The sequence below is a fragment of the Mauremys reevesii genome, linkage group 5, assembly GCF_016161935.1.
Source record: "Mauremys reevesii isolate NIE-2019 linkage group 5, ASM1616193v1, whole genome shotgun sequence".
NCBI classification, from domain to species: domain Eukaryota; kingdom Metazoa; phylum Chordata; order Testudines; family Geoemydidae; genus Mauremys; species Mauremys reevesii.
Genome location: NC_052627.1, coordinates 10,132,038 through 10,157,681, shown reverse-complemented (window position 1 = coordinate 10,157,681; position 25,644 = coordinate 10,132,038). Strand labels below are relative to the sequence as shown.

Here is a 25,644-nt window from a genome sequence, read left to right as displayed (position 1 = left end):
ACACTCTCCTTTTCCCTCACTTTCCTTCTCACAAGCATGGGCTGGAATTGCATTAGACTGGTGGATCCTACAGACTGTCATAGGCTATTTCTGTTCAGTTCCAGTCCTTGCCTACCACCCATCTCTCTTCAGGGACCTTTCTCAGGATACATTAGGGAAACTTTCTTTTTTTCAGTTTTAATTTTGACTACACATGGGATCATTCAGACTGACTATACATAGTTTCTCCTTTATTGTGATTCATGTTTGAAACAAGACAATACCCCAATATAACTAGCAAGAAGGCTTGGGGGCAGTTGTAGTGCCTAAAACTACTTGTAACTTCTTGAAATGTAGTCAGTTTTGTTATCTCTGTTCCCCTAAGAACCAACCCAGGGTCACACTTTTATTAGTTTTGTTACAATGCTGCTGTTAGGTCAGATAGAAAAGAGATGGCGCTTATTCATACACGCACACATTCACTGCATTCATACCCTCATGCACCCACACACTTACACAGGCGGAGAGTTACTGGAGACAGCATGGAGGCTGAGAAGCTGAAGCATGGTAGATCTGGTGTGTCCGCCTGCGGTCACGAATCCAGGCTGCTGAGGAGGTCAATGAGCAGCCACTTGTATACATGACTGCTTCCTTTTATTTTGGAACTGGGCGCTCCTGTGATGTACACAGAGTTTTTCTTCTGTGTCCCTCACCAAGAAGCATTCCCAGTCCCTGTTCCTTTCATGCATCTTTTCTTTACAGCACTCTGTGATTGCCTTCTCAGAGCAGATTACATCAGGCACACCTGTCTCCTGGCTCTCTTCTCCTTGCAGTTCCTCTCCACCCAGTCCCTCATACACTCCCTTGCTCACACTCCCTTGTCTTCCTCACACACTCCCTCTTTAACACGGTCTCTGAGTGATGGGATATAAAATTTTATTAAGAAATGTTTAAAAATAGATGATACAGAGTGTTGAAAATTCAGTTGTTAGTCATCGGGGGTACCATACAGAGTATAGGGGGATGTTAGTATTTTGATTTTGGATAGCGCATAACACATACAGTCTGCAGTATCCCCAATGGGGGGCGTTAAGGTGGATGAATCAAGGTACAGTCAGCAAGCAGTGAGGGTACATCACTCATACGGGAATTACAGGCAATCATAGGTATAAATAAGTGGGCCGAGTAATGAGGATAAGATGACCCTCATATGGTGGAGTTCAGTTCGGTTCGGTGGGTTCAGGGGATAAGGTCCAGCAGAGGAAGTCTTCAAGTCTTTCTCATTGTGGGTGCGCGAAGACACGCTGGCTCACTCTCGGTATTGGCGGTGGCCGGTGATGTGCTCTGTATAAATGTCCCAGGACCACCGGATAATGTCTGAGACCATTAGATGTCGCATGAGCCGCGCGTAGCGACGGCCTACCCCGCAGGTCCTCAGTACGTGCTCGTTACAGGGGTCCCAGGCGCCCAGGGCCCCGACGATTAGAGCGTCGGTGTATACCTCATAGCCCTTTGTCCGCAGGGTGTCGGCCAGGGGAGTGTACTTTTTGAGTTTGCAGGCTCGGGCTTCACGGAAGGCCGGGGTCCTATTCTTGAACGGGATTGTCACGTTGACAAGGATGATCTTTTTCCGATCCTTGTCCGTGACGATGATGTCCGAGCGCAGCGGGCTGTCGGTGCCGGGGACAGTGCGGTTGACGGCGATCTCTCCCAGGCGCGGGGCGATTGCCTTCACTAGGCGGTCCTGGACGGCATTGTGGTGCAGCTGCCAGGCTCTTAAAAATCCCAGAATGCTAGATTTCTAGGAGGAACGTCTTGAAAACACCCACAGTTTTCTGAGCCAAAAGCAGCTAAAGGTATGTAGAATAGTTCAGATGCTGCTGTGAAGAGTACGGTATAAATAATTAGGTTAGAGCTGCTTGGACTTTCTTAGAAAATGCGCTGTAAGGATAAGGAAACATTACTTACACATTGTGTTGCCTGGGTAAAATGCAGGATCGTGGACGTGGTACAACGGTGTCTACTGTAGGACGTTCAGATCAAGAGCTATATTAAATGCCACGCTTACCTATAAATGCCTCACTTTGTCATTGATTCAGCTTTGTAGGACCAGCAGGAGGAAGTTCTTATTTATAAGAGCATTGTGATTCTGAATTAGCTTAGGATCCTAGAGAAAACAGGATTTTTTTTTATTTAGTAGGACTAAGCCTCTCTCCTATCTCCACCTCCAAAATATATAAAAAGTAGCCCTCAAATTTGGAACAAAAAGTAGGACCTAGAATAAATGAGGAAAGTGGGGTGTGGTGTTTTTTTTTTGTTTTCTGAAAGTTGACAAGTACAGTTATAGCCAAACAGGATGAACCGGAGATAAGCTTGTGGTTTAGATCAATGCAAGAGACGTGTGGGGAAGATTAAAATGGAAACAGAGGAAGGGTTGGATGAAGAATATTGAGCCTGTCCATTTGCTAAGGCTGTTCATTAGATAGCATCCCTGGCAAACATTTGTTTGGGCTCGGCTAATGTAGCTCATCAAGAGATTTGCCCATCACATAGCTTAATTACATCTCTGAAGTTCCTCATAGTCCTCCGCACTTGACTAATGTTAGCAAAATTTGCAGAATACAAAGTTATTTCACTGTTTACCTCCCTTTCCTGATATTTAACGCTCAACTGAGAATGGAACGTTGAGGCGCTCCACTGCTAACCTTTTGTTAAGATGAAAATTGACTGTTCCTGCTCCTTCCTGTGTCTTAGCCGGTTTCTGGTCTATAACAATAGAGCTGTCAACTGTGGGTTAATCAGATAGGGATGCTAATTGCGCTTTTAAAATTTTTGGGGAGTGGACCTGCTGACAGGGTTGGTGAGAGAAATATTGTTGTGTACCATCTCTTAGCTCTCTTTATCCACAGCTGCCCCTTACGTTTCTAGCTTCCTAAGAACATTTGCGTTTAGCTCAGTTAAACTGTTAAATTACTGTTTCCCTTCTCTCACTTGCAGTCCTCAGGAAAACGTTGTCTGCTAAAATAACTTAAAATTAAATCAATCAAGAACTAGGCCCATGCAGTTACTAAAGCAGCAGCAGCACCTACAGCACTAGTAATGCCTGGGAGTTGCTGCAGTAACTGGAGTCCTTCCTATCTCCATCCTCCCCGCAGACCCAGTGCATGGCCTCGGTGTTCTAGTTTCCTCCAACACCACATGGGTGAGTCTTGCATCTGCTGGAGGAGGGGAGGAAGAGAACGCCACCTCCTGGACCTATCCCACCTTTCCCTTAATTGCTGCCACCCAGGAATGTGAGGAACCTTCCTCTGTGCTTGCTGTGGGTCAGCTCCCCAGCTCCACTAGCCAGGGGCAACACAAGCATTCCCCTCTAGGCCTGTGCAGGCTTTGCTATCCCTCTGCAAGTTAGCGATGGGTATGCTCTGACCCCAAGTCTGCCAAGCATCTCCCTCAAGTGTGCAGCCTTTGGTCCACTGGACACTTTCAGCAGTCACAGGTATGCTCTTTCTAAAAGAACAGTACACATCAGCTTACCAGTGTTACCTCAGATCATGGCTCCATTTAACACAGGACTGTATTTAAATAGCTTTTTAGTGAAAATAAGCAAAAGGTTTTTTTGAACAAAGATAAGAGATTCAAAAGGTGGCAAGTAGAAGCATTGGAAACAAATTTTAGAACCTGGATTTGTTTAACTAGATTTTTTTTTTTGTTTTATGGAGTAACACTCACCCCAAAGTCCTTCCAGCATTTTTCAGCCAGGTCTGTCTGTGACCCTCTTTTCATGAGCCAGTTGCTTGCCAGCTTGTCCCCCAGGTAAAGGATATTGTGCATCTCAAAACAGTTCTTTTGATCTTTTTTCATAAACCAGACACCCTGCGGCTGTGTTCTTTTCCACAGATATTTTGCAGTCTTAATTAGCTGGTGGTGACTTATATTGTGTCTCACAGTGACAAGGCAGAGATAAACCTTTACCTTCTGCCTGAACAGAACCTATCTGACACACATCACCTACTAGTGACCTGCCTCTAACTTCAAGGCCTTAAGAACATAAAGTTTAGTATAGATATATAACCTCTTAACTATTTTGTCTCCGTAGTGTTCCACGCCACCCTTTGGTGAACTGTTTGTGCATAATCTTGACCCAGGGGATCCCTGTAAAACTTAGTGCTTTCTGCCAGTTGGCAGAAAGAGGTTCCTGGGTCACACCCTGTCCTGCTGCCAGCTAATGTAGTTAGTCCTGTAGCTCAAATGGTAGCAGTCTCGGCTGCAGAGCTGAAGTTTCAGGGAGTCAGACCCTGCTGATGCATGATGGAGGTGGAGGGCTGTTACACTTTTATGTAATAAGTTGTTGATACATTTTTTTCCTTTTGAAAGAAACCTAAAAGATTGCATATTAACATACAACTATTTCATACGAAAAGCTCCCTTTGAAAAGTTACTTGGGTTGCAAAATCAAGCACTGAAAAATTAGGAGATTCCACTTTTACAATTGCCTGCATGACTGTAATTTGGTCCCTTTGTGTATATTCATTGTGGTAGTATAGGATTAAAGACTATTGTATTATAGTCTTCAATCATATAGTTCCCCCGAGAAGACTCTTACCTCATTCAGTGCACAGGTTGGACACACAAGGGGACAGAATTAAGATTGCATGGGCAACCATAAATCTTGTGTTTTGTAACTTTGGAATGCATGACTGCAACCTAAACTTTTTTTAAACATACTTATATATGTTTCTGAATGTTAGTGCGTTCTGGTGTAATTCAATTGACAGGAGTAATCTGCCATCAAGATGCATAGATAAAGGATATTTTTTTAAGAACCATTAGTCCTTTCAAAATCAATTGGACTTAAATAGAGAGACATTTGCTGCTGTGTTCAGCACTTCTGAAATGTACTGGAATATTGTTTTCTGTTCTGGTATCTGCTTTTCAAAAAGAATATTGACAAATTAGAGAGGATTCAGAGCCACAAAAACAATTTGAGATTTGGAACTCACTCTTGTTAGCTTTTTCTAAGAGACTATTAAGAGGTGACTTGACCATGATCTACAACTAGCTCTTGTGTGGAAAAGCTATGCGATAGCAGGAGGCTGATTAATCTAGCAGAAGAAGGTATAACAAAATCCTGTGGCTTTAAATTGAAGCAAGAAAAATTCAAACTGGAAGTGAGGTAACAGTAGGCAGTTAACTTCTAGAAAACAACATATTTGGGGATGTGGTGGATTCTGAATCACTTGAAATGTTTAAATCATGATTGGCTGTTTTTCTGGCCTAAGTTTTATATAAGAAGTCAGGCTAGATGATTGTCCTTTCTGGTCTGAAAATCTGTGAACCTATGAGTGTATTCTGTAAACACTTTTTGCATTGTGTGCATATTTCCATTTGTAGAAAACTAATATGCTCAAAACATTGACAGTGCAATAAAATCCCAGTGATTTGACCTCCAGCCGTATACAAGGTTGGCCAGCTCTCCCCACAGCAATTTGCAGCATGCATTACGGCTCTGCTTATATCACAACCTGGCTTTTCCCTGTATCTCAGCCTATCAGGAAATTGGGATTGTAACATGTAGGCACTGAAACAACTTACTGAATCTGTTTACAAAATATGGTTTACCTTACTACTTGTCCTAAATGTTATCTCTATCTTCTATTAGGCTAAAGAAATACTTACAAAAGAATCAAATGTGCAGGAGGTGCGTTGCCCTGTTACAGTGTGTGGGGATGTCCATGGTCAATTCCATGATCTTATGGAACTCTTCAGAATTGGTGGGAAATCGCCAGACACCAACTACCTGTTCATGGGAGACTATGTGGATAGAGGCTATTATTCGGTGGAAACAGTGACTCTTCTTGTAGCGCTAAAGGTACACTTTTATTTTAAGAAAGCATAAAACCCCTCATATTGCAAGAGTTCTGAAACAAATTGGGGGGGCTGGAGGAATGAGCTGAAACATTGTTTGCAGACTAGAAGATTTCATTTTGTTAGTGTTTTGACAAGAAGCTTAATATTTTTTTCATGTTCAAAATGGCATGCAGTTAACACTAATCAGAAAGCTATTGTTTGATGTTATAAGTGATTGATTGTTCTCTTTCCATTGCTAGGTGCGTTATCCAGAACGCATTACAATACTGAGAGGAAATCATGAGAGCAGACAAATTACACAAGTGTATGGCTTTTATGATGAGTGTCTACGAAAGTATGGAAATGCCAATGTTTGGAAGTATTTCACAGATCTGTTTGATTATCTTCCACTTACAGCTCTAGTAGATGGCCAGGTAAGCTTTTGTGTATTCTACAGGGGATAATCGATCTTACTCATAGATTTTAAGGTCAGATGAGAGTATTTCAGTTATCTGGTCTGACCTCCTAAGAATAGATGGCCTCAAACTCCTTTTTGGAGCTCTGCTTGTGTCATGCTTCGAGTCTAACACACGTTTGTAACATTAGTGAGAATCAGCTCAGTCTTTTATTCACTGAGGCCTGTCTTTATTGTACTTCTAACTCTTATACCCATAGAACTTTTTTTTAAGCAGTTTGTTTTCCGTTCTGTTTACAAGTTAGAGTATTATTTTGTTCCTGGCCTTGATTTGCTACATGCCATTTATAATAACAAATTCATTGTGAAAGATGTCATAAGTATAGTTCTGGTTGTGGCGAATAGCTGATATCATGCACAACAGCTTCCAGGATGACTTGAAAAATTAATTGTGGCACTGAGTCTGACTTTTACCCAGAACCTGCTGATTTCTGACTGCAGCCCACCTAGATTTGGACTGGAGTCATGACCAAAGTAAACCTAGGCTGGTTCAAGTGGGGAGTTGTGGGGACTTCTGCTAAATTGAATTGGACACTGGTGTGAGTGCTTCCTTTTCCAAGCTGCCTTTACAGCACTCTGAAAGACAGCTTTAGAGGTGTGGAAACTGTGCTGCTTTGAAGTTCCACCTGTACTGTCCCAGAACTGAGGGGTATGTGAAAGTAGGAGGAGAAGATGATTGAGAAGCTGCAACCAGGTCAGTTAGAGTGTGTGGTAGAGCCTGGGGAGGAAGGGCTGCTCTTTCCATCCCATCTTGGGTCCTGCTGTCCTAACTAGTGCAGGATTTTACTTTGCTTCCCTAACATACCACCTCAATAGGCTGGAGTCCCGTGCTGATTCACATGCAGGTTGTACCCTATGTGTTAAGTGCTGTGGGAGTCAAAGTATTTCTGAAATGGAAGTGAAGAAATATTACCTGAATTCTGTGTGTTTCTTTTGGTGGAATTAATTTTTGAGTGTGAGAACTGTGTTCTGTGCCATGAGGTTTAGAATGCTATGAATCTGAACAGTGATAAGCATAAGCTAGTTAATTTTACTTTTCAAAGTGAGGTCTCTTCTTGGTCAGAATCAAAATTATTTTTTTGTTCCTGGACAGATATTCTGTCTCCATGGGGGTCTCTCTCCATCTATAGATACACTGGATCATATCAGAGCTCTGGATCGTCTACAGGAAGTTCCACATGAGGTAACCTGAAAGGAAATGCACAGTGACTTTACGAATACGTTCGGGTATTTTTATATGCACATTTATTCTCCATTTTGAAATCTGATATTCTAAAGTGAGGTACATAGTGATACAGTAGATTGTAACAGACAGATATTGTAGTTTTAAATAAATAAACCAAACCAGTATGTTATGACAGCAGAATTGGCAAAGGAAAAAGGTAGTAGTATTTCCCACACTCTTATCTTCTCTGACTTTGATACCTCATCAGCCCCAAAATTGATTAAATATTTGGATAGGGAAGTGTGTGTACTGGTTTGCACATCTCGTGTTAAATTAGTTCCTGCTTACCATGTGAATAAATGCCACTTCTGCTCAAGTTGCCCTGTTAAATAGGTTACCTGTAGTGGAATGCAATTTACAAGAATTTGGTCAACTTTACTTTGCAGCAAGGACATAATTCTGTGGGGAGCAGGAAAGACAACCAAACAGGGGAGGAGAGTGTGCATGCAAAATAGACTGAGGGATAGAAACAAATCAAAATGATACTTCTTGAGAGTGAAGTGTGAAGAATAGCAAAGTCTCTTCTAGCATCCATCTGAGGGGAAAAAGTGAAGCATACATCTCTCCCAGGAGGAATGGGAAGCTCCAAATAGAATACCCACTACTTAGTCAAAGGACTCAGATATTCTGATATTTCATGACTGTTTGGCTTTTCTGTGGAACTTGAGTCTTGACATAAAATTGTTGTCTGGTATCTGAGTTTTCACAGAAAATATGTATCCTAGCTCTTATAGTAGCAAAGATATGCTTAAAAATGTAATCCATGTAAAACAATGCAGCGAAGATTCAGGCAGACGACACCTGGAAAGATAGACTGGGAACTGCCCTATACACTTTAGACTTGTTGACTTGGAAAGCAAGAGGAAGTGGTTTAAATGCAAAATTTAACTATCGATCAGTTTAACAGAAATATCTAGCTAATATGCTTGTTCATCTTGCTGATGCTACAATTCCCAGCATTCCAAAACCTCTCGTTACCCTAGCAACTTCTACAGTGTGATTAGACATTGTCAGTGCAAAAATCTGCAGCATATTGAAAACTGAAAATATGGAAAACATAAAATTGAACATCAGATTAAATAGCAAGGGTCACTGACTGATTTTTCATATTTAATTCAGTAAAACCTCTATGGCGTGTCTGGAGAATTTTAGCTCCATTTTGCTGCAGAGTACCTGGAGCCTGGCTCAGGCAGATTAGAGACAATTAAAGGGCTGGGCCAACTCCAAGGTAGAAGCCACTCTGTTTTTTCTCCTGCATCCTCTAAGGCAGTGGTCCCTAATGCGGTGCCTGCGGGCGCCATGGCGCCCACTGGGGCATCTATGAGTGCCCGTGTACTGGCTGGTGGACAAGCATCTGCCGAAATGCCACCTAAAAGCGGTGTCATCAAGAGGCATTGCCACTGAAATGCCGCCAAAAAGCGACGTCATCAAGAGGCGTCGCTTCTCGGCGGCATTTCAGTGGATGCTTGTCCGCTGGCCACAGTCCTCGGTGGCTTCTTGTCCGGTGCCCGCCACCCGGAAAAGGTTGGGGACCACTGCTCTAAGGGTTTGTCTACACTGGAATCAAAGACACACACCATGGTCATGCCTGGCTTGGGTTAGCTGTCTGTGGCTTGGGCTTTTGGGCTGTAAAATCACAGTGTAGACATTCAGGCTTGGGCTCCAGCCCAGGCTCAAGGACCCTCCCACCTTGTGGGGTCCCAGATCCTGAACAACTACATCAATTTTACAGCTCAGCTGACCCAGACCATCCACAGCCATGCCACAGGTCTTTTATTTCAGTGTAGATGTACCCTAAGTAGCCAGGTGGAGAATACATTGGACTCTGCACCAGAGCTCTGCCCCTTTTCCACTTGTCAACTTGGTTTTCACAACCTTTTCATCCTGCTTGTAGTTGCCAAAAAGAGGTCATCTGTTGGTGATTCAAAGGTGATGCTCTACCCTTGTCTGAATTGTAGCTGAGACATGCAGGATGTTGGGTGACATCAGATGTTGGCATTTGGTGGTTTCTGCTTAATTATTTTGCCAGCAGTGCATGGCTGGAGGTGGGACAGTAATTGATGTTTTCAGTTTGTAGTGTTGAATTCAGGGGGATTGGGTAATCTACTCTGTTTTTCAAGGAGCCTGGCAGCTTTCCTTCTTTGACTTTTTTCCTTTAACTTTTAGTAGTGGGCATAGTTCTCTGCTGGCTTTCACTAGCCAGAAGGGCATGGATCTGCCTCGCAGCTTGTGTCTCTAATACTTTTTTCACAACTTTTTGAGCTTCAGCAAATGTGATGAGGCCAAACTCTGACAGGGTAGCTATCTAGTCAGGAATGAAATTTCCTGGCTAGTGCTGTACATACACGCTTGTTCTCTTGTCAGCAAAATACACTGACTAATGCATGGACTAGGTAACTGACTGAAATAGTAGGCACAACTAATATAAACTAGTTAAATGACAGAATAACTTCATTTTGGGAATGGAATTCAGGTTGCTCCTGCTGAGATATGGGAACCTCTACAAAAGGACAGGAGATCAGTTGAGGGAACTAGACTCTGACTCTCTCTCATATTAGATGCTTTAGACATAAATCCTGCATCTTGGCAGGAGCTTAGACTAGATGACCCTTGTGGTTCCTTCTAACCCTATGATTCTATGGTTATTTATGCCTACATCAATATAATTTTCATAATTTGTTTTCTTACCCATGATGTGGTCAAGTACAGTAACTCATCACTTAAAGTCGTCCCAGTTGACATTGATTCGTGGTTACGTTGCTGATCAATTAGGGAACATGCTCGTTTAAAGTTGTGCAATGCTCCCTTCTAACGTCATTTGGCAGCTGCCTGCTTTGTCCACTGCTTGCAGGAAGAGCAGCCCGTTGCAGCTTGCTGGTGGGGGCTTGGAACCAGGGTGGACCGGCAGCCCCCTAAGTTCCCTGTACAGCAGCTGCCCAACAGGCTATCAATTGCCAGCAGTTTAGCTGTCCCTCCCCCCAATGCCATGTGCTGCTCCTGCCCTCTGCCTTGGAGCTGTTCCCCGAGGTTCCTGCACCCCGCTTACCCCATCTTCCATAGAGCAGAGGCGATACCCGACAGGGCTGAGGGCTGAGGACGAGGGAGCTTGCTGGCAGCAGCTGTGTCTCAGCAAGCTGATCTAATTAACAAGGCAGTGTACTTAAGAATAGGGTCAGGGTACTTAAAGGGGAAATGCGCATCTTTCTCTCACACACAAGGTGTTGCTGTCTCCCTTCCTTCCATTCCTGCTGCCTTGTAGAGTGTGAGAGTTAACCCTTGAGGGCTCAGCCAATTGCTAGTTCATCATTTAGCAGTAAGGCATTTCCTGGGAAATATCCCACTGTCTGACTCCACCACCTCAACCAAGCTTCACAATCATCATCACTGTGTACCAGTATTAAATTGTTTGTTTAAAACTTATAGAGTGTGTGTGTGTGTGTGTGTGATAGTATTTTTTTGGTCTGGTGAGAAAAATTTCCCTGGAACCTAACCCCCTCATTTACATTAATTCTTATGGGGAAATTAGTCGCTTAACATTGTTTCGCTTAAAGTTGCATTTTTCAGGAACATAACTACAACGTTAAGTGAGGAGTTACTGTATTCCCTATTTTCAAAAAGACTATTAAGCCAGTGTTCATGAGCAAGCCTGCAGTGTCAGTCAGTGGTCTCACACATTGAAGGGGAGAGGGAGGAATTGTGGAGGAATCATTTCAGTTTCAAGCTCTCAAAGAGTGTTTATAAACAGTATTGCCAACTCTTGTGATTTTTATCATGAGTCTCATGATATTTGATGTTTCACTTAAAGCTCCATCTCCTAACAAGATTACATGAGAATCTCAGCTTTCACTTTAGAAAAAAGTTTCTAGTCCTAGTTGTGGAGAAAAGCTTGAAAACTTGATGTGAGTGCTGCCCTGCCCCCCTCCCCCCCAAAAAAGATTCAGACCAGACGAAAACTACAAAGAGCTCCAAATTTAACGTTGTTTAAACTCATGATATTTAAGCCAATGTCATGATATTTGGAGACTGATTCATGATCTGTGAACATCTGGGATTGTCAGTACTATATAAGTAGTGAGTTCCCTTTTTTAAGATTATGAAATGCTATACCATGAAAGTGTGTGTTTAAAAAATATATATAGAATATTCAGCATATACTCAGAGAATGAGGGCTTGGAAATGTTTGTTGTAAATAAAATGCCTTTCAAAGTAGACTTTTTTAAATATTTTTCTTCTAACTAAAATTTCTGCGTTCCTTGTTAGGGCCCAATGTGTGATCTTTTATGGTCAGATCCAGATGATCGTGGAGGCTGGGGTATTTCTCCACGTGGTGCTGGCTACACGTTTGGACAGGATATCTCTGAAACATTTAACCATGCCAATGGTCTTACACTGGTCTCCCGTGCTCACCAACTTGTGATGGAGGTATGGTGAGCGTGTTTTGTTATGATAGCCTACCCTAGATGAAGTGATACAAATACTGAAGAAGACATAATGTCTTATAAATGCAAGGTTGTCCATAGTTTACAGACTTACATTCTAAATCCTGAGAGGCTTTTCATAATGTGTAATAGGCCTGAAAAGTAATACTTCACACTTGGCATTTTAGCTGAATTAGTAAGAGAATGGTTTGTTTTTTTTAAGTGAGTTAGTCAAAGGGAATAAAGGTAGCTCATGTTAAGGACTGGTTACAAAAGTATAGTCTGCTTGCATTCTGACAATCTTTTCCTCTACTAATGTGTTAAATAGGCTATCCTGTAATATGTAGCAGTCAGTTGCAACAGGGATTAAACCATCCAGCTGGTATAGATAGAATTACTGGAAAATTGCCAGGTGGGTCAATGGAGCATTTTTATTTTTAATTCAGTTAAAGTAGATCCTTTATAGCTTGTGCTGTACATAAAAACATGTAGAGTATGTAAGCTGATGAGCTCGAACGTCAATACTCAGATTTTAAAAAAATTAAACATTCCTATTTAAAAACATCTAGGTACGTCTAGGGTATTGTTCTTTGGAATTTGCAAACAAAGGTACTAATAAACATGGAAGTCATGAATAGTTTAAATTACCAGTAATCAGTCATTTATAATTTGTGCCGTGACCTTAATATGTAAAGGCTTAAAAAGTTTTTCATGTCTACACAGAGTTTACTTCTCATTTTGAAATAGCTGCTAAGAAGAAACAATTACAATAAAAGCTTTATCTGGCACTTTAACAATCAGAAAGCTAAATAAACCGACATTTCTGATCTTCATTGAAAGTCCGGTTTATAGTCCCGGAAGCATGGGGCCAGCAGACTCCCTACCTGGCTCTGCATGGCTCCCTGCAAGCAGCGACCTGTCCCTGCTGCTCCTAGGTGACGAGGTGGCTAGGCGGATCTGCGCACTACCCCTGCCCCAAGTGCTGGCCCCACAGCGGCAGAGGCAGTGCGCAGAGCTGCCTAGCCATGACTCTGCTTAGGAGCAGCAGGGACAGGTTGCCACTTGTGGGGAGCCACCTGAGGTGAGCGCCACCTGGATCCGGCACCCTGAGCCCCCTCCCACATCCAAACTCCCTCTCTTAGTTAACCGTAACTTTTTACTTACTGGCACCCCCCCCCCCCACACACACACACACATTCACCCAACATGCCAGATGATAAAGCTTTTACTGTATTTGAAGATTGAGATGATTGCAAAATGGAAACACTTAAAAGAAGGCTGACCTATTAAATGCTCATAACCCATTTAAGCTTTTAAGAGGAGCTTCCAGACTTGTACCAAAGGACTGGAGGATAGCTAATGTGATGCCAGTTTTTTAAAAGGGCTCCAGAGGTGATCCTGGCAATTACAGGCCAGTAAGCCAGACTTCAGTACCAGGCAAATTGGTTAAAACTATAGTAAAGAACAAATTTGTCGGACACATAGATTAACATAATTTGTTGGGGAACTGTCAACGTGATTTTTGTAAAGGGAGATCATGCCTCACCTATCTACTAGAATTTTTTGAGGGGAGATAAGTAAGCATGTGGACAAGGGGGATCCAGTGGATATAATGTACTTAAATTTTCAGAAAGCCTTTGACAAGGTCCCTCTCCAAAGGCTCTTAAGCAAAGTAAGCTGTCATGAGATAAGAAGGAAGGTCCTCTCATGGTTTGGTAACTGGTTAAAAGATAACAAAGGGTAGGAATAAATGGTCAGTTCTCAGAATGGAGAGAGATAAATAGTGATGTCCCCAGGGGTCTGTACTAGGCCCAGTCCTATTCAACATATTCATAAATGATCTGGAATAAGGGTAAACTGAGGTGACAAAATTTGCAGATGATACAAAACTACTGGAGATAGTTAAGTCCCAGGCAGACTGCGAAGAGCTACAAAAGGCTCTCAAAACTGGGTGACTGGGCAACAAAATGGTAGATGAAATTCAGTGTTGATAAATGCAAAGTAATGCACATTGGAAAACCTAATCCCAGCTATTCATATAAAATGATGGGTCTAAATTCTCTGTTACCACTCAAGAAAGAGATCTTGGAGTCCTTGTGGATAGTTCTCTGAAAACATCCACTCAACGTGCAGTGGTCGTCATAAAAGGAAACAATGTTGGGAATCATTAAGAAAGGGATATATAATAAGACAAAATATTATATTGCCTCTATATAAGTCCATGGTACGCCCATATCTTGAATACTGCGTTCAGATGTAGTCACCCCATCTCAAAAAAGATATTTTGGAATTGGACAAGGGTTCAGAAAAGGCCAACAAAAATGATTAGGGTTATGGAACAGCTTCTGTATGAGGAGAGATTAATAAGACTGGGACTTTTCAGCAGAAAAGATCCGATTAAGGGGGGGCATATGGTTGAAGTCTATAAAATTATGACTGGTGCGGAGATAGTAAATAAGGAAGTGTTGTTTACTCTTTATAACACATGAACTAGGGGTCACCAAATGAAATTAATAGGCAACATATTTAAAACAAACAAAAGGAAGTATGTTTTCACACAATGCACAGTCAGCCTGTGGAACTCTTTGCCAGAGGATGTTGTGAAGGCCAAGTCTATAACAGGGTTCAAAAAAGAACTAGATAAATTCATGGAGGATCGGTCCATCAGTGGCTATTGGCAAGGATGGTGTCCCTAGCCTCTGTTTGCCAGAAGCTGGGAATGGCTGACGGGAGGGATCACTTGATCATTACCTGTTCTGTTCATTCCCTGTTGGGCACCTGGCATTGGCCACTGTCAGAAGACAGGACACTAGGCTAGATGGACTTTTGGTCTGACCAACCATGGCCACTCTTATGATCTGTACTAAGGTTTTTAACTGAGAATTTAATTATTTTACATTACAGGGGTACAACTGGTGTCATGATCGAAATGTGGTTACCATTTTCAGTGCACCCAATTACTGTTATCGTTGTGGGAACCAGGCTGCTATCATGGAACTAGATGACACTTTAAAATATTCCTTGTGAGTAACTTACCTTGTTTCAAATATCAGAGGGGTAGCCATGTTAGTCGGGATCTGTAAAAGCGACAAAGAGTTCTGTGGCACCTTTATAGACTAACAAATGTATTGGAGCATGAGCTTTCGTGGGTGAATACCCACTTAGTCGGATGTTTCAAGTGTCTCTTTTCTTTCAGAAGGGTAGAGATGCAGATCTTGGAACTAATGGTGCTACTCTCACATGCTCAGGGTTTAACTGATCACCATATTTGGGGTCGGGAAGGAATTTTCCTCCAGGGCAGATTGGCAGAGGTCCTGGAGGTTTTTTGCCTTCCTCTGCAGCGTGGGGCACGGGTCACTTGCTGGAGGATTATCTGCACCTTAAGGTCTTTAAACCATGATTTGAGGACTTCAGTAACTCAGACATAGGTTAGGGGTTTGTTACAGGAGTGGGTGGGTGAGATTCTGTGGCCTGCGTTGTGCAGGAGGTTGGACTAGATGATCATAATGGTCCCTTCTGACCAAAGTCTGAGTCTATAATGAATCAAGAGTGTGATGCAGAAATGGAAACAGAAGCTTTGAAAGATTCTCTCATGTGATGCTAAGTTGATGAAGGGGTTTACAAGGGTAGTTTTAGTTGGTATTGATCTTTGAGAAACATGGCTGTGAGTCTCCCTAAGGATTGCTGCAGCCTTTCCTTAGTGACAGGAGAGCCCTTCAGAAAGTCCCACTATCAGAGAGTCTGAGTACTTGGCCTTCATATCCCTATCTGTAGAGACTACAAAAGCAACATATATGTAAGATGAATAGAAAAATATCAATAATAAAAGAAGAAAAATCAGTTTTACATACCTTAGGGCTTCATTTTGAAATCTTAACATCTGATCTTCAAGTGGCCTCCGCATGTTCTCACTTGTGGAATCCCTGCACCTCTGCCATAAGCTTCTGGAACCTTTTGGAAAGCTGTGTCCACTGGGATTAGCTTGTCCATTCCATCCCTGGAGGTTCCAGTGATATAAAAACAGGGGTGGGGGGAAGACCCAAGCCACCATTCAGTTCCTTCTAACTGCCAAAGTTGCAGAAAGCTGAGATTGTGCAATGTCCTTGGTGCTGCCCTTGTCGGGGGTTTTTTTGTATTTTTTTTCCCCTTTGGTACTTTGGGGACTAACTTTGTTTATACTTTGAGGTTGATTTGAAAGAGAGAAGGCAGGTGAACAAGAGTGGCAAACGGGAGTTTCAGTGAGTGTAGCTGCAGTTATTGTGCTTGGAGGTAGTGTGAAAGAAAAGAATTGGTTAACCAAGGAACCAGAGAGTGGAAACTAGAGGCTTGGGAGTTTGTAAGCACCAAGAGGACCCAGTGGCATTCTACACAGCTACGGCTGACAAGAATGGGAATGCTGTGACTTTCAGAGAAGACCAGGAAGAATTCCACACAGCTTCCTTCTTCGAGTGATTGCACATGCGCATTCCACTCTTGGTGTGCGCATACCCCGTGCACAGTCACCAGAAATTTTCCCCTCAGTGGTACCAGCTGAGACAGTTGCTTTAACTGCTTTCCTTGCTTTTGCAAGTATTTAGTGGACTGTATTCTCTAATTTTACCCAAAATAGTTTAGTGACAATAAGGTGGTTAGAGTTTAGTTGGTTAAGTTTTATCCCATATGAGGGTTTCATTCAATTCCCGGTGCTGAGGGATGCCTTTGTCACCAGGCTTCAAGTCCTGAATTTCCTGCAATAAGGCTATGCCCATGAGCAACCCACACTTGGGGAAGCTCGTATTGGAGAGCGTTGCCAAATCTGCAGGGACTTTTAAGATCTTGAATCCAAGCTAAAGTTTCTACTGATGGAGACCTTGAGACCTCCATCTGAGCCAGGTGCCTCAGCATCACTAAGTAGTGTGCTTCTTACCATGCCTGAGTCCCGGCACCATTCACTGTCCCCAGTGCCGAAGAAGAGGCATAAGAAGCAGAGTGCTGAAGGGGGGCAATCCTCTGCACCCAAGTCTGCTAGGCATGGGGTTAAGAGTGGTGTGTGTGGCCTAAGTCTAAGCACTCCTCTGCTTATGGACACCAGTGCCTAGGCAGGTTTCATCCAGTCTGGAGCCAGAAAGAAATCCTTCCACATCCACAGCACAATACTCTACCAACAGCTATCTCAAAAAGATAAAGTTCCACATGGTCACCCGGCATCCCTCATTCCCTCTCTGGACCATGGAGACTGGTGTGCTACTCTTGATTTAAGAGGTGCCTACTTTCTATGCCCTATGTACACTGACACATGAAAGTTCCTCAGGTTCATAGTGAAGCACTTGCATTACTAGTTCATGATGCTTCCATTCACCCTCTCTGCAGCTCCTCAACTGTTCACAAAATGTCTGGCCATGGTAGCAGCATTCCTGAAGAGACTAGGAGTGCAGGTCTACCCTTAATGCAGACAAGTTTACTGTTTGCCTGGTACAGAGCTTATAAGGGGCTGTGTTCGACTGTACCCAGGCCAGAGTCAAGATTCCAATCTCTAGTGACACACCAAGGTTCATCCAGTCACAACAGCCTCAAACTGTGTAGCTCCTAGGGCACATGGGCTCGTGCACATATATAATACAAGAAGTGTGTCAGCACCTCAGACTCCTCTCGACATAGCTGGCCTCAATGTACTTGCCAAGCTGTCTTCATCTGGACACAGTACCTGTGTGAATTCTAATGTTCCTGAATTGGTGGTTGCAGCCCCTCTGTGTTTGTGCAAGAATTCCCTTCATTCAGCCTAAACCATCAATGACTCTGGTCTCAGATGCATCGGCTCTAGAGTGAGGAGCCCCTCTGGTCTCAGGGTTTTTGGTCCTTGAGGAAGCTCTCTCTTCATACCAGCATCAGAGAACTCAGGGTGATTTTTCTTGCCTGTCAGGCTTTGCTATCTCCGATCAGAGGGAGAAATCTGTTCTTATAGACAACACCACAGTTATGTTTTACTTCAACAGGCAGGAAGCCTTTGGCAGGAAGCAGTTCACTTGTGGGAATCTTGCATAGCTCGTTCAGCCAACCTTGAGACCTGTTACCTTTCAGAAGTGCAGAGTGAGTGGTCTCTTCACCTGGATATAGTCAGATGCATTTTCCAGCTGTGGGGGACTCTCCACATAGACATTTTTTGTGAACTAGTACAATAGAAGCAGCAAAGAATCCTGTGGCACCTTATAGACTAACAGACTTTTGCAGCATGAGCTTTCGTGGGTGAATACCCACTTCGTCGGATGCAAGTAGTGGAAATTTCCTAGTACAATAGAAAATGTCATCAGTTTTGCTCCCTGCCAGGCTACAGTCTGGGCTCAATAACAGACATTTTCCTGCTATTCTGAACAGAAAAGCTCTACTGCATTTTCCCCCCAATCCCGCCCCTACAGAGTGCTGCTAAAGATCAAGAGGGATCACACCCAGGTTATATTAGTAGCCCCAGTGTAGTCCTGCCAGTGCTGATTCTCAACTTTACTGGACCTCTCAGTGGCAACTCCAGTCTCAATCCCACTGCAGCTGGATCTGATGTCCCAAGACCACAGGATTGGCTGCTCCACCTGAACCTGCAGTCCCTTCATCTAACAGCCTGGAAGCTCTATGGCTAAATCCCAGAGAACAGGTTTGCTCAGAGCAAGTTTGCCAGGTCTTACTAAGTAGCAGAAAGCGCTCTGCCAGGGCCACCTACCTGTCAAAATGGAAGCAGTTCTCTGTCTGGGCCTTTCAAATGGGAGTCTCCCTGATGCATTCATCTGTTCAACACATACTCAACTATCTGCTGCACCTGAAACAACAGGATTTAGCAATTTCCTCTGTCAAGGTTCACCTGGCAGCAATATCTGCTTTCTACACTCACGGATAACTGTTTTTTTCCCCTAATGACATCACAATTAGATTCTTAAAGGCCTGGAAAGGTTGTACCCTCAATTAAGGGAGCCTGTTGCCCGGCCACCCACCCTTGGGACATGAAGTTGGTCTTGTCCAAATTTATGGGACCGCCATTTGAACTGTTAGCAATGTGCTTCTTATACCTTTCCTCATTGCTATCACTTCTGTCAGAAGGATCTCTGAACTGCATGCCCTCACATCTGAACCACTGTATACAATCTTCTTTTAAAGATAGTTTAATAACCCAGATGAGAGCATTTCTCTCTAAAGTAGTAAATTGATTGTTATGAAAATTTGAAACGTAACTATTTTTTTATCCAAACCCACACGAAATAGAGATTAGCAACTGGCGTTCTACATAGACGGGACCAAACCATTTCGGCAGTCCATCCAACTGTTTTTAGCTATAACAGACAGAATGAATGGTCTGCCAATAACTTCCTGTATCCATGCTTGTTTATGATCTGGCAGGCATTTCACCACCAGTCAAACTGACAGTTCTCTCCACAAGACCTCTGTGGCATACCTAGCTCAGATCCTTATGCAGGACATTTGCAAAGCAACAACCTGTTCATTGGTGCATGCTTTAGAGATGATGCCAAATTTGGTCGAGTCTGTGTGTGTATAAGAACTACAGTCCCTCCACCCCCTATATTGCTGCTTGGGAGTTACCAAGAGTACAATCTCTCGAAAAAAAAAAAAGTTACTAAACCTCTGTAACTCTTGTTCTTCAAGATGTTGCACATATTCATTCCACAACCCACTCTCCTGCTGCTCTACATTGGAGTTTCCAGAAAGATGGAACTGAGAGGGCTCAGGGTAAGCTGGGCCCTTTATACAGACACCAACGGCATGTGGTGCAGAGGGTGCTTAAGCTGCCTCAACAGATACCACCTAGGAGAAAAATTTCTACCAACTACATGTGGGGCACGCACATGCCAGGATTGGAATGGACATGTGCAACGCATCTCAAAGAACAACTGTTGAGAAATGTTAGTAGCCATTTTATCATGATTATGTTCTTGGTGTGGAAACTGCAGAAAACTTCTAACAATCCAGCTGTCTGAATGGAATGGAGAACTAAATGGGACACTTGTGAATGGCTGCCCAGATCAACCTGTAAGACAATGAAGTGTGCCCACAGAGTTCTCCAGCCATCCAAGTAAGACTGACAATCCATGATGAACTTTCTGTAAGGGACTGGTGGACAACTAGATTGCATGTTGTGTTTTGGGTCCAGGAAGACAAGACCTGCCTAAGATATGGGATAGGCTTCTGAAGTTGGTGGGCAAGGATCCATTGGCATTGGTGCTGATGACACTGCCTCATGGAATATCTCACAGATTATAGACAATTTCAGGGGTCTTGGAAGGCTACAGAAGAAGGTCCAGGTGATCAAGACTGTTCCTGTTTTGCGAGCAAAGGTAGACAGAAAGCAAAGGATTCTGGACGTGAACTGCTGGTGACGTAGCATAAGATAGAGGGATTTGGCTTTGTGAAATACTGGTCCACCTTTATGGTATGTTTAGTTTGGATGGCTTCCATCTCAGCAGAAGGGGAACCAGTCTTCTAGGGAACAGGCTGGCTACACTAGCCAGGGGGGTATTAAACTAACACAAGGGGAGGGTGAAAAGGGGGAACAAATGAGCACAGCTGTGGATCAAAATTATGATGTGGAGAACCAAATTAAGGCAATGTGCAAGGGATGTGAAGAGAAAAAATTCTGTTGTCTATACATCAGTGTTAAGAGCCTTTGGAATTGCTCATTTAAGCATAAATTTAACCTAGTTGGCATTACTGAAACCTGGTAGGAAAGGCATGCATGATTTGGAATTTTAAAGCCTAGTTGTGTATGTAAAAATCCTCTATGAAGGTTATTTTTCTGAGGCATTTTGATTTTGGGAAAAGACTTCAAAACTTGTAAAATAGGACTAATGAGTGACCTAAAATTGGTGGGATGTTTTGTTTTGAAATGAAACAGTCATTACCCAAAGCTTGGAAAACTCTGGAAAATGAGACCTTATTAGAGTTTGTGGATGTATAAACAATGACCGTAGTAACTAATCTTCAAGATAATTACCTGTATGGATCCAAAACCTGGGCACACCCTTCCTCTTGAAATGCTCTGGGACAGAAGGGTACAAAAGAGGGAGTGCCTTCAAGTGCATCCGCAGTTCCTACTACTAATTCAGGAATCCTTAATGAGGCTCCAAAGAAGTGGGGGAGGAGTGCAGATCCATATAAACATTTGCCTCAGTCACTATGGTAAGTAGCTGATCATTCTCCTTGGAGAATTACAGGGTTGATTCCCGCTCCAGGATATTAACAAGCAGTAGTAACCCTTCAGCAAGTGGGTCTCAGGAGTGTTAGTGAAAATGGGCACTAATTTCCTTAGTAGCTGTGGCATCACGTGAGACAACAAATATACAAATCAAGAAAGACGAGTCTTAACGAGGCCAAAAAAGTAGGTGAAGAAGGTAGCTCAGAAGCTCGGGACCAGTGGACAATGCCTAAAATGGTGTGGGCACGGAGAAATTTAACTGGCTGCTAGACCACATGCGGAAATAACCCCAAAGGACAGGAAAAAATGGTGTGGGGAAACTAATGAGCATTAGGGGCCTAGAGACTCTTGAAAATCCTATGACACCTATTTGCAACTTTAGCTGTCTAAAGATGTTTCCTGTTCAACAACCATCTTGTGCTCCTCCTGCTGGGGTCAGAGTCTGAACTCATGAGACTACAACAGGACATGTACACCAGTGCCTGGGCTGACAGTGCACCATGTCCCCAAGAGGACCTGGTTTTGTGACTGCTTTGCTCCGAAAGTTTAGTAACACAGTTCACTCTAAGGTTGAAGTATAGGCTGTCTTTTTGGCTGGATAGAGTGAGAGTTAACCCCTCGATCCCGGACAAACATCAGTTCCTCAGGCCTTGGACCGTACACTCACTCATGCCCTGTCATCCTAAAAATGCTGAATCTCAGTTCTTTGAGATTCCTTGGCCGGGGTCTACCAAAGACAGATGCTCTCCCTGTCCACCGCCACACACTTGGATTTATCTGAATCCTCTTTTAGGGCCTTCCATTGGTTCCTGTGTTTCAGCCAGTACTCTTTGAATCTCTTTTCATACCTACTGTTAGCAGATGAATTTGTAAACAGGCCTGCACTGTGAGGTCCTTCGGCTTCCTGTCCACTAACCACATTTTAAACTTGTTGGGGACTGTAGACGAGCCCTTCTTTGCTCGTGGTACAAATTTGCTGGAGACTACTCTTTCACACACCAGTGCCCTTTTATTTTCCCACCACCATGTATATACAGCTATATACAATGCAATACCAGTCAGGTAGCCCCTTAGGGAACAGCTTGCTCTGACAGCAGCTGGGAGCAACTGGCCCTCACTTTCCTGTTCCTCTCCTCCTCCTTCCTTCCTGCTAGCTTTATAGGCCTTCCTCTCAGCAGGCTCACAGGTGATTGCTCTCAGGCTCCTTTAATGAGCCACATCCTGCCAGCTCCAGCCAGTTCCCCTTGATGGGAGCTATGCTAGCAGGTTCTGAGCTAACAGGGGCTGGTTCAGTGCCTCTTTAAGCCAGCATCCTGTTACAGGGACATACCTCAGAGTTGCTCTAACCCAACCAGGTCATATAAACCTTCCACTATAGTGATGTCTGTACTTTTACCCCATTTGTGGAGATATTCTCCCTTCAGTGCAACTTCCATGTATATCACTTCTTGTTTATTTGCACACACCAAACCATTTTCTTATGAGCCTCAGGTGTCAATTCAAACTTAAGCAGTAGAGACTTTTTGAACTATTCATAATCTCCAGTATCAGCTCATCCATCTGGCTATAAGCCTCTATCGCTTTGGGACCAAGTAAGGCCGTGAGACAATGGAGCTGGTCCACAGGATCAACCTGGGTCAGATGTCAAGCCTTCTCAAGGCAGTGAGGTAGGAGTCTATATTCACCACCACCACCACCCCTTCTTTTTCGGACTTCTCTTCTGAGGGGGAGAGCAGGAGATTCTTGATGGATAAAAGTATTTAAAAATGTTACACTGAACTTGATATATTTAATGGTAACCTGCATATTTGTGCAGTTGTTACACAATACATGAATTGCTATTACATCTTAGTGGTGCAGCTCCTTATTTTGATGCTTAGCTGCAGAGCAGTGAAATATTACTCAGAAGCGTATTTAGCTAATTGCTAGTATTTTTTAACCTTACTACATCCAGGAGGTAAAGCGGGTGCATTGTTTTGCTGACATTAGGTTGTGTAATGAGAAATGGGTTGCTTATGATAAGAAAATAGATGGAGAATTCTGCTCAGAGGGCCTTTAGTGAGACTAGAGATGGGCTTCACCAAACCGTAGCCAATGATGATCTTTATTTCATGTAATCGCCTATGCCAGTTGATAAGTGTTTGCCTCCCATAAAATGATAAAATTTAGGGGAGTTTTTTCTAGACTTGCATATATGGTGCATTGGGTGGAAAGGTTGGAGTAAGTTATAGCCTAGCAGTGGGGAAAATGTTTTGTATTTGTATTTTTAAAAATCACTAAACGTTAATTGTAGCGGCAAAAAAATAATTTGTTCCTTTTTACTACAGCCTTCAATTTGACCCTGCACCTCGTCGTGGAGAGCCTCATGTTACCCGTCGTACTCCAGACTACTTTCTATAAACATCTCCTCACACCGCCCTTTGTAGGAGGAAGTACACTTGGCATTTTAAAAAAACAATAATTTACACATTTCTCTAAGGAATTGGGATCTGTCTCGGCCTAAAACCCCCATCATGGACCAAAATGTGCCATACTGAGGATGAGCATTTAGCACAATTTGAGACTGAATTCAGTACCACACTATATATCTTATACCAATCAGTCCAACAGTCAGTTTGCCTGCTGTATTTGTAGTAATTGTTTTCTTCTGGACTGTTCAAAGAGAAGAGGTAATTCTAACACTTTCAACTCCTTTTATGCTTATTTGTAAATTTAGTTGTAGTGTTTAACTGGCATTAATTAGAGTTTGGAGTTTATTTTTAAGGACAATATAACTAACTTCTCGGTCAACCCACCACCCTTTGTTTTATTGACATGTATGATTAACTTAACTGGAGAATGGAAATAGTTCCTGTTGGGAGTATGTTGTCATAACATTTAAAGAGCTTTCCCTTTTTTAGTTAACATACCATTCTGTGTTGATCCTATCTTTTTTTTCTGTATATTTGTCATGGAAGTGCTTGCATCTTATCTGGTGTATTTGAACAAATAAACTTGCAATTGTAAACCAAAACAGATGGGTAGTCTAAAACGGTTGTGATCTGCATTTGTGAAATGATTATCTGTAACTGTGGTTTCAGAATGTGATACAGCTACTCAAACTCAACACAAAAGGTGTTTGGGTTGTAAGGTATTTATCTATTTCTAGGTTTCTGTTTGTCTAAAAACAAAGAGCCTACTTGGTGAAGAGGTTAATGTGTGTACTTTTTGGCCATAGTATACAATAGAACACTCCTAATGGGATGATTGTCAACACAGTACAAGCATGTTAATCAATGGAGGGCCACCTCCTTCAGGATGTTGAACAGCTCCCTTCTCTCCCGGTGGAGTCATTAGAAGCAGGGCTGGCTCCAGGCACCAGCCGACCAAGCAGGTGCTTGGGGCGGCACCTTATAAGGGGCTGCCAATTTTGGTTCGGCAGGGCAGCGCTGGGTTTGTTGTTGATGATTTTGGTTCGGCAGGGTGGCGTGTTTTTGTTTTGTTTTTTTGCTTGGGACGGCAAAGTTAGAGCCGGCCCTGATTAGAAGTTGAGCATTCTTGGCAACCATGTAATATGAGGTGGTACCATAGATACTGGTGTATGACAGTTTAAAAGATGAATCAGTCAAAGGATGTTCTTGTGCTTGGAGATCATAAATTAACAGTAGTTTTCCAAGTGTCATCTGCATTTGTGGAATCAAGGTGCTTACACCATGAGCTTCTAGAACCATCTAGTGAGCAATTCTCTTGGAGCCACTCATCCCTCCTTCACTGAAGGTTCAGAGGATATAAAAGGGGGGAGTGATTCCCACCTGCCCTTCAGTTTCTTCTAAGGCACAGTGAGCTCAGATCCTGCTCAATGCTGCTTCACTGGTTTATTTCTTCTGCCCTTTAAGGGCTATTGGTATTTGTAGTCAGGTTGTTAGTCAGCTTTTCTTAAGAGGCCCATATGGCTTGGGCATTGTCTGGACCCACGAAAACACGAGCCATCTCATACCCCCAGATCGAGGAGACATTTCATGTCTGACCAACTAAAGCTGATAGCCTGGAAGTTCTGCATTTTTACCACAAGTGCCTCATGTAATTGCTCCCAAGGTCATTAGATGGTAAAGCAAATCTGGTGCCATGGATCCATCAAACAGACTCTGGCGATCTATTCATCACTATGATTTTGGGTCATTATAGTTTGGTGCTGAATACTTGTCACCGTTGAATCTGGAGAACTGCTTAACAAAGTGGTTTTGTGCCCACCATAAGAGGCATTGAGATCCCCAGATCCGTGCAGTCAACTGAGGATCTAATACTGCCAACTGTTGAACTGCTTCTGTGTCCAATAGAAGTTCATCAGTGTTCCCAGATCCACTTGATCAACCATGTGAGCTTTGGGGCATAGGCTAGGTACTGTACAATCCGTGACTAGAGCTCCTAGGCTCAATGATAATACAAAGAAGTCAGGTACCATCATTTTGGAAACACTGACGTGTGCAACGTAAATGGCTCAGAGGTCTCCAGATATATCTGGGTTGACCTAATCAGTCCTGAAGACTTTGCA

The 25,644-nt window shown here is 43.0% G+C and overlaps 1 protein-coding gene across 1 annotated transcript in view; it reads left to right on the top strand.

The window, feature by feature from the left end:
* Nucleotides 1-24,128, top strand: part of PPP2CB (protein phosphatase 2 catalytic subunit beta) — a 29,658-nt gene extending 5,530 nt beyond the window's left edge. The window contains exons 2-7 of the mRNA XM_039540860.1: nucleotides 5,639-5,848; nucleotides 6,087-6,260; nucleotides 7,395-7,484; nucleotides 11,787-11,948; nucleotides 14,849-14,967; nucleotides 23,441-24,128. Of these exons, the coding sequence (XP_039396794.1) occupies nucleotides 5,639-5,848; nucleotides 6,087-6,260; nucleotides 7,395-7,484; nucleotides 11,787-11,948; nucleotides 14,849-14,967; nucleotides 23,441-23,513 (828 nt within the window). The 3' untranslated portion in view covers nucleotides 23,514-24,128. The remainder of the gene's footprint in view (nucleotides 1-5,638; nucleotides 5,849-6,086; nucleotides 6,261-7,394; nucleotides 7,485-11,786; nucleotides 11,949-14,848; nucleotides 14,968-23,440) is intronic.
* Nucleotides 24,129-25,644: the final 1,516 nt, after the last annotated feature.